This window comes from Anastrepha obliqua, chromosome 5 (assembly GCF_027943255.1).
Source record: "Anastrepha obliqua isolate idAnaObli1 chromosome 5, idAnaObli1_1.0, whole genome shotgun sequence".
NCBI lineage: Eukaryota > Metazoa > Arthropoda > Insecta > Diptera > Tephritidae > Anastrepha > Anastrepha obliqua.
Window position 1 is genome coordinate 5,622,362 of NC_072896.1, and position 12,903 is coordinate 5,635,264.

Consider the following 12,903-nt stretch of genomic DNA (forward strand, 5'->3'; position numbering starts at 1 on the left):
TGCACGTATGAAAGTGGAAGGTAAGCGCTCTAACGATAACACTCGAAGAAGGTTACATAGGCAACAGCATTTCGATATTTTGTAAGCTACTACGAGTATGACGGCTGAATAACTATTATATGGCCCATGAATAGAGGACATAGAGTAAGTAATTAAATAATACGTATAACTCTACATAGGTTAGGTTAGGTTAGCCTGGTTGGCAATAAGCCACGCATAGACCTTTTGGTCCCTAGCGATACCAGATGGATACCGACCTCTATGAATACCTGAAGTAGACATCATGTAGGATGTCAGCGCTTTTGGCGAATCTAAGTAGGGCTGGGAGCTCCGCTTTTGAGACGTCTTCCAGACCCTCAAACAATGCGGCTCCCATGCATCTTAGTCGCGTTAGTCGATAAATAATCGCATAAGATAGCAAAACTTTAAATGCGATTTTCTCAACCCCTTGTTTTTTGAACTGGTGACCACTGTAACTTAAAAACCGCTTGGTAGATTTCAATAAAATGTATACTGCTTTTGAAAAACATAAAAAACTCGTGCCTAATCGAAGGATATTTTTTTTCAAAAATTTCGATTTTTTTTAACAATTAATTGTCGATTTTTTTTCGAAAATCTGAAAAATATTTCCTCAGGCCGCCATCTTGTTAACTTTGAAAACAGAAGCTTTGATCAGGCACAAGATTATCTATTAATAAAACTAATTTCTGTTGAGTGATTGATTTTAGATGAATCTCTAAGGAATTGTGATGATTATCGCAAGGGTCTTCTGAAGAAACGGGATCCACTCAAACAGCGATAACTTTTACAATGATTAATTTTTTTTTTAATTTTGCTTAAGTCAAGTCAAAACATGATGGATTAATGCTATGTTTTTATTTTTGTAAAATAAAGCAATTGACTAGCAAAAAAAAAAAGATTGAAAATCATCTTTTTTCGGGCCTCTATAAATCAAGCTTTAAATTGGTTTTATCTGTTTCATCCTTATATGAAGAAAATATTGCATATTTGGAAAAAAATTATCAAAAATCAAGAGGAATACTGAGCCGCTTCAAACTTACACTTAATTATGTTAAATTTAAATCTGAATAAAAATCTGAATAAATAAAACCTTGTCAACGGATGTAAATATTTTTTCGAGAACTTGCTACATTTTGGGCATTTAGTTGCTGCTGAGTAAACTGAAGCTACCATCAAATGATTCTCGGAACTAATTTCATACCAATTAACAAAACATTTTTCTTGTTATAAGAATATTAAAAAAATTCTTGAGCTAACAATACAACAAATATAAGTAAACTATATTCTGTAGCTGAATTGCAGAATTCCACTGTCTCACTATAATATTTGCTTTCTTTGCAATTCTTAAATTTATTTTCTTATTTTTCCGACACTCAATCGGGCACTTATTACATTCTCATCAATTTTATACAGTTGAGAAAAAAGCAGCCTCAAGTACTCGACTGAATAATTTTCCAATATTTCATTTCAGAAACTTTATAAAAATATGCCACACGAAAACTTTCCAATATTCAATAAGTTTGAGTTGATTTTTTGCAGCACGTGAAGTCGATACCTCTTACAATAACTTACCACAAAGGCTGCACAAGCCTTGTGTTGACAGAAGGGTATAAAAAACCACCTGAAGCACTACATTTACAGCAAACGGAAGCACAGCAACAGGAAGGTACTTAAAGAGGAGCTGAAAAAATTACGACAAAGTGGCATTGCAGGCCAAACAGGATATAAATGTGTTTAGGTGTGAAAGTGCATTGATTCCCATGCGCCTTTCGTTGTTTTTTATTCCATTTTCATTTTCATAGCTCAGCACCTCTTCATTGGCTACAGCTCAGTAAATTTAATGGCAGTGCTCGAATATCCCAACAATCCACGCATTTCAACAAGTCAGAAGGAAGGGAATGAGAATGGTGTGTGCTCAATACTAGAATCGGCGAGCAGAACCTGTTGGACACAGCAGCTGTAGGGTCGCAAAGAAAAATATGCAAATAAAAATATGTATTAGGTGAGAGAGCGGAAGGGTGGAAGAATAAAAAAGGATTTATTACGAGTTCTCGAAGTGTTGTAATGAATAAAGGGGAATGATTGGAATGAATGTAATAAAATAAGCAAAATGCCACAAGGAAATGTGACAGTGAGGACAGAAAATGTGTAAATGTGGGAAGGTAATTGGTAAAAAATATCCAAAATCTCGAAAAGAGTAGAGTAGAAGACAAAGGAAGGGCTAATATGTGTGGAGATGTAAGAGAGAAATGTTTGGTGTTTGCTTTCAGGCTTATTCAGCTTCAGAAAAATTTAATAACGCAGTAGTAAAGCAACATTGGGCTGACATTTGGACATAGAAAACTTAATTTTACGGTGTAAAATATGTATTAATTTTTATTCGGAAATTTAATTTTTCGGCATTTGTATGAGGTTGTGGCGTAAAATTGTACTAAGTTACTCTCTGAATGATATGAATATGTAAGCTTTGTAGGGAAGAAGAATGTCTTGCCATGTTAGTATTACTGGCATTGGCTGGAATTGAGCTCTTGGCCTAGAAGCTGCTGTTATAGGCATTGCTGTTGGGCAAATGAATGGGTACTGCCAGTCTAGCGCTTGGATACTTGAAAATTCTGAGGTTTATTCGAGGTACGTGATAACATTGTTTAGTCCTAACGTTAATTTTGCAGAGCTCAGTCATTCAGAGCATTCCAAGTCTTCCAATTACAAGACCTCCTGTAATACCAATGTATGTAACGGGGGATTTAATAGCTATAGGCAAGTTTTTCAAAAAAACACTCGTAAAATTCAGAAAAATGCAGATGAAGATTATTTCATGCAAATGTTGAGCGCGACTGCGCTTCAAATAGTCCATCCGCTTAGTCCAATTATGGCAAACTCTTTCCAATGTTTCGGCCGGTATCTCACATATAAATGCTTTAATGTTGTCTTCGAATGCGATAATTGAAGCAGGCTTGTCTGAATAGACATGAGCTTTAACATAGCCCTACAAAAAATAATCTAAAGGCGTTATATGGCACGATCTGGGAGGCCAATTGACAGGTCCCGAACGTGAAATAAAAAGTTCACCGAACTCGCCTCTCAACAAATCCATTGTTATGACACAAATATATGAGATTTAGCATCCCAATTTCAACAAACGAGATTCTATTTGAAAAGTATGATTTTAGCCATTAAAAGAAAGCAGAGTGGAAGCCAAGATTTTTAAGGTTATTTATATTTAATTTAGCTAAGTTCTCAAATTTTGAGAAAGCGTTAAAACACTCAGAATTTGCTCGTTTAAGATTTGTTTAGTAAATGGTTATGTGTGGGGGTCGAATGTCCGACTCTTAGTCACAAAAACATTCCCACACCGCTGCAAGAAGAGTCCGATGGGAACATTGGTTTCATTCAAAGAGGATTTTGAAAAAAGTTTAATTTGTGGAAGTGCGCTTTTTCTTTAATATTGTAGCATTTTTTAAAAAGAAATTAGTTGCTCACATACTTTTTTATTTGCATTAAAGTGACAAAGACTCTAACTTTTAATTTTTTTCTTGTTTGGCTAAAGTTTTTCATTCGAAAAATGCGCTATATAAATTTTTAAAAGTTTTTTAATAAATACCTGCCCCTTAGTGCCAATAAAATAGCTGCCATTAAGTAACCATAGATAAGCATTATAATTTAATTATTAAAAATTATTAAATTTTTAATAAATTTATGACTTTTCGGAGAATTTATTAACATTGAAGAGACCGCAAAGTAGCATCCTTTTTTACATTAACTTGAAACGGAATCATTTGTAGCAAATTTCAATCAAGTCAATGGCGTGTAGAAATTTACTCTACTCGTGCATGAAAAGTATTGTGAATCATTGAATGAATTACACACTTCCTTATTTGTGCGTGTGCGTACTTTTTGATGTAGATAATGACTGTTGCAAATTTTGAAGTGTTTAAAGTGCCACTCAACGGCCTATTAATGATGCTACGTGTTGCAGATAAAAATACACACCTACATACGGGCATACATTCCACTCTACACAGACTCGAAGTACTTAGCTTTTTTCGCTTTAGTAGCAACCGTTTTTTTTTCTATTAACGGCAATTTGCGGCTGACAGTTAACATCAATAGGATGAAAGATATGCCACAAAACATACACCTGTTTACGTCAAATATGCATGTTTATACACATTTACTTATATATGATACATATATGTTTTTCCGTCATACGTTTCGCCTGTTGTTGATGCATGAAAACTGGATGGTTTATAGTTTAATTGCTGGGTATTCGTTTTTGCCAGCAACTGTGACACTTCAATAACTCGTTGAGGCTTATCCATTTACTTCATAGCTGTCCCGCAAATTCACACATCCACATACTTACAGAGGATGAAAAGCTCATTGCACTGCTGTCGTTAGGGATAATTGAATTTTTCATTCCTATGTTTTTGCGATTTTTTCTTTGCATGGTTTGCTCGATTCTAGCAAAAAGTGGCGCAAAAAGTGAAGCATTGGTAATGTTGTTCGAAACCGCAAATATGTTCAACCATTTAACACGGGATGGAAAAAAAGTTGGCTCAAGCTGTGAGTACTTTTATGTGGGTATTATACGAAACTAACAAAAACCGGCAAGAAAAAGCTGCACTCGGAAATGATTTTTTTTTAGTTTTGTAGAAATTAACTCTCATAGGGTCATTAAAGCTAACTATAAAAATATGCTATAAAAAAGTTTGAACATTTCTACATAAAATTTCAGCCACTTTGAGCTATTGTACTGCCATTAAATAGTCATAAGTGAGTATGAGGAAAAAAACAGAAAAAGACTTTTTATAGATTTTTTAATTTGATTAGTAATAAATTAATCAATGTTTAATTAATGAATTGTTTTTTTTTTTGAAGAATTTTTTTATATTACGGATATTGTAAACTTCAAACAGATAGATTTTTCCGGTGGATATAAGTTTTTTTCTCCAGTGATAGTTTTAGTTCAAAATTATTAATTCTAAATTTATGCAAAAATTAAGCTTAATCTTCTATCTACACATGCATAGGGTTCTTCAACAAGAAGCTTGTTATTCAATATGGACAAAGTCTAGATGGTGCCACATATTCTACAGCCACCGAAACCGAAAAAGTGATTGAAACTGTTTATGAAGGATTCCCCCCAGCCGTAGTCTTGCTAGTCATCTGTTTGATATCATTTTTAATTAATAACTGCCAAACAGGGGGCGTTCGAGGGAACTTCTAATGCTAACAAAACCGCAGCTCTCGGAATTGATAGGTATCCTTATCGAGCATTGCCCTGTAGATATCAATGCGGTGAGACTTGGCATTGCTTCAAATCTTTTCAGCCGAAGCTGTGCGGAGGATGAGGTGAAATCATCTCAGCAGTTTCTCCTCAGCTGTCTTAAGATTCAAATATCTTGGCTCTCACGTTTTTGCTACCCCTGCGGATATAGTAGATTTAAATATCACACACCTGGTGAATTTCATCGGTAGCTTGAAGCGGCTGACGCAGTTGGAATTACCCACCGTTTCTTGTCATCCTCTAATACAAAGACCTATTTTTCTTTTCCCCCCCGTTCGGTTCTTTTCCCTCTGTTTTCCCCACAATGGACGAATTTGATGATTTGTCGAGTCGGGCTTTAGCATAAGCACCCATTTATCTTATTTTATTGTCAACACCCCCTTTTCTTTCTAATACAATCAGACTTTGTTTTGAAAACCAAAGTTTTTGTAGAAAAAGCCTTTAATGTTGGTTTGCTTGCCTTGCCACCAATAAATACCGAAACCGACAGATTTTCATGTTTGCGCATATCAACCATAGTTAAAAGAGGAATGTTAGTGGTTATCTTCATTCTGATACCTCGAAGAGTTCTTGCGGTAGAGATCGAAATATGATCCGATAAAATAGAAAAATGGTTTTACAATATGGAAATGCAAATGTATGCGATAAATCTTTGATTTAGAAATATTTTTTAACACAGCTGCCACCTGTATGTAAAGAAATTAAAAAAGTTTAAACTAATTGGAGTTTCACAAAATAGGTATCAACCGAAAAAGTGTTGGACAAAGCTCTATAATAAATTTTTTTTAAAGGTTGCCACCAATTTTAATTAAATGGAAAAACCGGTATCAACCGGGATAGTATTGGGGGAGAAAGCTTTATTAGAAGTTTTTAAGTTTGCCACCTATCTTAAAAATGTTTACTTAAATGAAATATTACAAAATGGCTACCAATCGAAAAGGTGTTCAGAAAGAAACGAAAATTATTACAAAAATTTCTCTAAACAAACTTCAAAAATAATAAATAAAATGTAAAGGATATATTAATTTATCAGACGAAAGCGATTTTACAATAATATAATCGAATCAATTAAATGCGTACTGCATTTCCATTTTTCATATAATTTTTCTACTTACTGTAAAGTTTTATAGTTCCGTCCATTTCACCACGTGGATTTTTGGCCACACACTTATAGCTGCCGTAATCGCTCTTCTGCACATTTGTTATAATCAGGCGCATAGTTGCTTTATAAGAGGGATTCCCAGGCAGTGTTTCAGTTCTGAAAAGAAAAAAATAAACAATTCAATTGCCATCTGGTACAATGCGTGCACAAGTGAATAAGATCATGCATGCGGAGCAGAAAGAAAAACGTAAATTTCTGGGCGTCACGATACGCTTTACGTCAAAATGTTGTGAATGACAACAGAGCAATAACTAAGTTACGCTTCATTCTGAAACGAGTTCTTCAGGTAGCTAATATCGAGGCCTACCATACCAGCAGGCGTAGCAAAGAAATGAGAGCCAGGATGCCTAAATCTTAGCTTCACGAAAGTAGAACAGCTAAGGAGAAGAAGCTGCAATGATTCCATCTCATCTTCTATGCAGCTTAAGCAAAAAGCACTCGAATCACAAAGCATGCATACCTCATGGGGAATGTCCTGTAAAGGCACATACGAAATTCGCGAGTTGAGTCGTTGTTAACCTTAGAAGATCCCTCGAGCGCCTCCTATCAACACGTGGCTATAATGATTTCGCGAGCTTGTAAGTTTGTGTACTTGCCCAGCGCTCGTTGAGTTTACGCAAAGCCAACCTTTCAAGCAGACCACAGTAATCAAGTGGATCCCAATCTTCCTTTCGCGGCGAAACTATGTACCTCACAGGTAAGCTCGCAGCAATCCGCCTCGTAGTTGAATAGGTACCCAGATGGACATCCAAGAATTCGTATGTAATGGAAAGTGAAGTCTGGCATTCCGCGGCCAGTTTAAAGTGAATATTTCGCTTGGACTAAGCAAAAGTATACATTGGTCAGCCGCCAGGGCGATAAGCCCAAAGTTCCTGAGGATACTTGAATGTCCGTGAGGATAAGACTGTAGCCCAAGCTGCTCGGCCTGATTGCGGTGCATGCAGTAGCAGTTTTCCCTGGGATGTCTGCAGGTACCACATTTAGCATTGCTTTAAGAGGCAGGGTAAGAGTTCTTCGAAGCCTCTCACTAATTCCAATGAGAGTAGACTTTTTAATTCTCCCCAGTGAGATCCTCCAGACAAGGACTCCATAAAGCAGAATAGGCTAGCGAGCGGTATTATAAGTATAGAGGCAACAAATAACTCCAGACGAGAGGCCTCATGTTTTCCCAATAGCACACTTACATCCATACAAGGCGTCAGAAAGCACCCATGAAACGCCCCTATTGAGAAAAGTTGAGCACTGGGAATATTATATTTCCTCGTAAATAGAACGAGCTCCATCTCCGCAACCCTCTGACCAGAGATCCCTGCATCAAATCGCAAATCCCACGCATTTAATATCTCACTAGCTCCTTCAGTAAGTCATTGACAACGCTAACCCAGAGAAGTTGTAAGAAAACACCGCCTTGTTGAATGGCTCTACTCGCCTGCGATCGGAGAGAGACACCTCCCCACTCTGGCACGATGAAAGGTCAGCTCCGACCACCAGTTTATCCAAAGACTTAGTAATTGCCTGCGGGAGGTCATTATATGATTGCCTGCGGGAGGTCAAAGGTGCCAACTGTGAACTCTTTCTGACGCCGTTGCGTCACTTCTTATATGCAGGTCCAACCAATCTCCTTAGGGTCTTCAGCCAGAAGGATGAAAGACTGATTGACGTGAAATCTTTGGAGGAGATTGTGAGCATGTGGAATATGAAATTTATGATATAAATAAAATTGGCTGAAAATTTACTGGCTTTCAAGGTAGAAAGTGATTCACAATCGCGAAGCAACAGAACGGCTCGATTTTTGAATGCGAAAAATGTAAAAGAAGATTTAAATGTAAGCAAAACGCAAAATCTCAAAAGCACTACAGCACCAGCTTTTTTCTCGAATTCGATTATAAATTAAGGGTTGACCAATTACGTGAGTTTTAGTAATTGGCTCATGGTAATGCGCAATTTTCATATGTTGAACGCCAGTTTACGCATTTTTTACTTTTCGTCTCTTTCCATATGCATATATGAATATATATTTAGTGTGTATGTGCTTATATAAGCATAATAAATTGTTTACATTTATGTTTTACTCGCTTTATTTATTATAATTTCTACGACAGTTTTTTGTCTGATAAGAATGCTCTTTAATTGATCTCAAGGTCAAGGTGATAAGAAACTTACATATATTAACACCTTCACACAAGTAACCCAATATGACAATATTATTCGAAAGCTATAGCCGTGTGTGCAGACACTCTAAATTTTGTGGGTTTGTTCCTTACTCATTACGTAGAATAATAATTCCATGAATTAAGCAAATGAAGATGAAAAGGAAGACAAAATTATGAAATCGCTACTTATTGATAAGTTTTCAATATTAGTTAATTTATTTTTATATTAAATTATTTTTCATGAAAACATAGTTCATTCTATAGTCTGTATAATGAACGCGTGGCCGGCAAAATTCAAAGTTAGAGTTCCATTATAAAGGGTGGTTAAATTTCAAGTGCCGATGTTGAATGTAAACCAGACCTAAACATCAAGATTTTTTCTGCATTTCATTTGACATTTTGCAATTTTAGACTAACTCAATTTGAATCATGAAGAGATACACAATCGAGCAACGCGTTAAAGTTATTCAGGCTTATTATGAAAACGGGCGTTCAAATCAAAATGCATATCGCGCACTTCGTGAAGAAAATCATCTTCAGTGATGAGGCACATTTTCACCTCATTGGATTCGTCAATAAGCAGAATTGCCACATTTGGGCGAATGATAATCCAAAAGTAATTGCCGAAAAACCGATGCACCCACAAAGACTGACTGTTTGGTGCAGATTAGGGGCCGGTGACATCATTGGGCCGTATTTTTTCCAAATTGAGGCCGGTCAGGCAGTTACTGTGAATAGAGTTCGCTATCGTGAGATGATAACGAACTTTTTATGGCCCGAATTGGAAGATATGGATGTGAACGATATGTAGTTTCAACAGGGCGGTGCCACTTGTCACACAGCTAACGAAACAATGGCTCTTTTGCGCGAAAAATGTGATGACCGAATAATCTCACGTCGCGGCGATGTCAGTTGGCCGCCAAGATCAAGTGATTTGACACCGTCGGACTTCTTTCTTTGGGGTTATTTGAAAGAAAAGATGTACGTCGATAAGCCAGCAATAATTCAAGAGCTAAAAGATGAGATAACTTGGCACACTAACGGCATAGAACCTCAATTATGCCTCAGCGTCATCGAAAATTTGGACCATCGGATGGAGGTGTGCCGCCGAGACCGCGGTGGCTACTTGGCCGATATTTTATTTCATACGCAATTGAGCTATACCAATATTATCATAATAAAGAGAAATGATAAGAATTTCCTAAAAAAAATTGTATTTTATTCAAAATCAACACCGGCCCTTAAAACTTAACCACCCTTTGTATATGCAGCTGAAGAGGAGTATCCTTTTCGCAATACGCGTTGTGCAATTTGTCGATGAATAAATGAAGAAGTCGACGGCGTTCTTCCATAAATGTGTGCAACGATATACCGGCGTTAAAAAACATTGATGACTTCCTTGGACGAAACCCAAAAAAACTACTTCTCAAACGTAAGACTAGAACATCATTGATTTATTTGTGACAAATCCGAACTTCCGTTGCGTGAATCTGAATCAGTTTTAAAGAAAAGTGGTGTTAATGTATCCAAAGACACGGTTCGAGGACGTTCACGTGCAGAAGACCTCAAATTCTGGAGCACATTCAAAAAAGACTGCATGGGCTAAGACAAATTCAGAACGGAATCGCGCAAACGTAACATTCGCGAATGAATCTTCCTTTCTGACGAATAGTTGTATACGGCAGTCCTGGTGTGTTGCTGTTAACCAACAACTTTAACGAACTGTTAAGCCTCCAGGCAAAGTTCATTTTTAGGGCTGCTTCTTCAAACAAGGATTTAAACGTTTATTTGCATTTTCCCCCAATTTGATAACAATTTTTATTAATCAAAAGCGAAAATCATTATTACTCTCAGCAGCGAAGATTTTTGGAAGAATTAACCAAACTTGAATTTCACGAGAAGACAACGATCCCAAGCATTCAAGCCACGGGTGTGTCGAGTTGAAAGAACAAAGTGGGATTGAAAAGTTGGATTAACCTGCATAGTCGCCTGATGTCAACCGTATTTAAAATTTTTGGGCAATAGCTAAACAAAAATTCAAGTGAAAACAAAAATCAAGAGAAAATTACACAGTAGTTAAGGCGTATTCGACTGCTTTGGAGCTGATTGCCTTCACATCTTACGCAGCCATTAAAACAATGTGGATTCCGTGTGAAGCATTTATAGCTAATGGTGGTGGCTATACATTTACAAAGGCCACGAAAATTATAAAATTATTTATAAAAACTTTCAACAAAATATCAAACTTTCTCAGCAAACAAACTTTAACTCATTAAATTTTAGTGTAACGAATTTGCAAACAATTTTCGTTGATTTTTGATAGTTTCTTTTTTTTTCTCTGGCGATGTTGCGAATTTTCTCTATGCAAAGAAAATGCGCAATTTGTGAATGTGAATCTTGGTTATAGAATAACATATAGTTTTATAGAAAAAATAATTAAAACTAATTAAAAAAAAACCAAAAAAATGAAAAATAGTTAGAACTTATCAATATTTGACTTAATAGGTGACTCTATGATTTTGTCGCTCACTTTAGCATAAAGAGTAGTCGTCACGTTCTATCATACTTGTAGCTTCACTGATTTTCCAAGCAAAATGTTGCTTTATAAAATCTAAAGCAAATCCAGACCTAGACAACTTTTTAATCACAGCAATCGGAGATCTGTGCATTATTTTCAAACCAAGTAGTAAATATTTCCATTTGAAATGTTTACAAAACCTTTCCGAGACGCAAAGATATATTCAATTGAACATTTGCTTGTTTAAATCAAAATGCGCGTACAAATCGCAATCATTAATTGATTTGCCAGCGTCAGCAGGCGATTTGTTCTCTGTTAGCGTCTCAACCTCACTGTGCTGTATTCTCTAATACATACTTATGTATGCTGTATGTCTGTTTGCTTCTGTGGAACTACTAATAGATTTACTACGACATTGAATAGATGGAATAACAAACAATCGTCTGTCGTTGAGAAATAGATGCTTTTATGTACTTTTTAAATTGAATTGAAAAGATTAATGGCAATGAGACAGTTACATTTGTATTTATGTGGGTGTGTGCGTGTGTGTGTGTAGTTTAAACCTTTTTAAAACTTTGCAGCCCTGCAGGGAAAAGCTGATGTGGTGTAACATATCATTGACTCAGAAATAGTACGATTTAGTCCATTATGAACCAGTTCGACACTCATCTTGCGAGTAGCGACATCTGCCTTCAGAGTGTGACAGAGTCAGAGTAGAAAATATACGAAAGAAGTGGTATTTTCCTCACATTACGACATGGTTTCGTTTCTTAAGTGAGAACTGCTGTTTTTCGAGCACTTATATGTATGCAAAAGAGAACAAGTGGCAGATCCCCTCTTGCCCGTTCATCCGCTTTTTCGTTACCTTAATCTGTAGTTACTTTATGGTTTACACTCAAGGTGGTGAGGCTATTCCTACTTTGTTCCACCACTTTAGAGGTTGTAGTACCCGAATCCAGTGTCTGGATTGCAGCTTGCCTATCCGAAAGAATAGCGATATTGTGCTTAACCCTTAACTGGTATCGTAAATTTGACTAACGAAACTAGTATCGTGGGGGCCGCGCGGCCCCCTATTAAAATTAGATTCTAGGATACAAATGTCTACAATTTTTTTCAAGAATTATTTTGATAGGACAAATAACAAGCTTGTTTTATGAAATTAATAAGTTTTTATTCATATACTTCTTTTAACTTATTTACTACAAGAGATCACAAAATTTGGACAATTTTTTGGTATTTTTTTCTTACCACTATAAAATAAAAAAAAAAACTATTATTTCGAAAGTCTTTAGCTAACATATGTATGTTTTCTAATTTCTTATAAAATCAACTTTGAAAAAATAAACTAAAACATAAGTATTTCAACGTATAGTGGGGGTATAGTGAGGTCCGCACGGCTCCCGCAACGTACGTAGCTCCGCTCTGGTAAAAGCTTCAGCGCCGAACGTCCGACACCCGCCGCGTGTCGCGACGTAATGAGATTACTCGAAATGGCAGCCGCGTACTATGCGTAGTTTTTAAGAAATTCAAAAAAATAAAACGCGTGGGGTCTGCGCGGCCCCCACGATACCAGTTAAGGGTTAAAAGAAAAATCTGCGATTAGTAGCCTACAAGCTTCCCCAATTGCCAGTACTTCCGCCTGGAAGACACTGCTGGTGTTAGGGAGACGTACAGATTTTTCAATTTTAAGTCTATGAGAATATATACCAGCTCCAACACCACAATGTATTTTACTGCCATCTGTATAGCCTGTAGTGTCGAA

At 36.5% G+C, this 12,903-nt stretch overlaps 1 protein-coding gene across 1 annotated transcript in view; it reads right to left on the reverse strand.

Annotated features, from left to right (window-relative positions):
- The window catches only part of LOC129247314 (lachesin), a 151,694-nt gene that overhangs the window by 19,547 nt on the left and 119,244 nt on the right, over nt 1-12,903 (reverse strand). Inside the window, exon 7 of the mRNA XM_054886400.1 lies at nt 6,424-6,566. Within this exon, the coding sequence (XP_054742375.1) occupies nt 6,424-6,566 (143 nt within the window). The remainder of the gene's footprint in view (nt 1-6,423; nt 6,567-12,903) is intronic.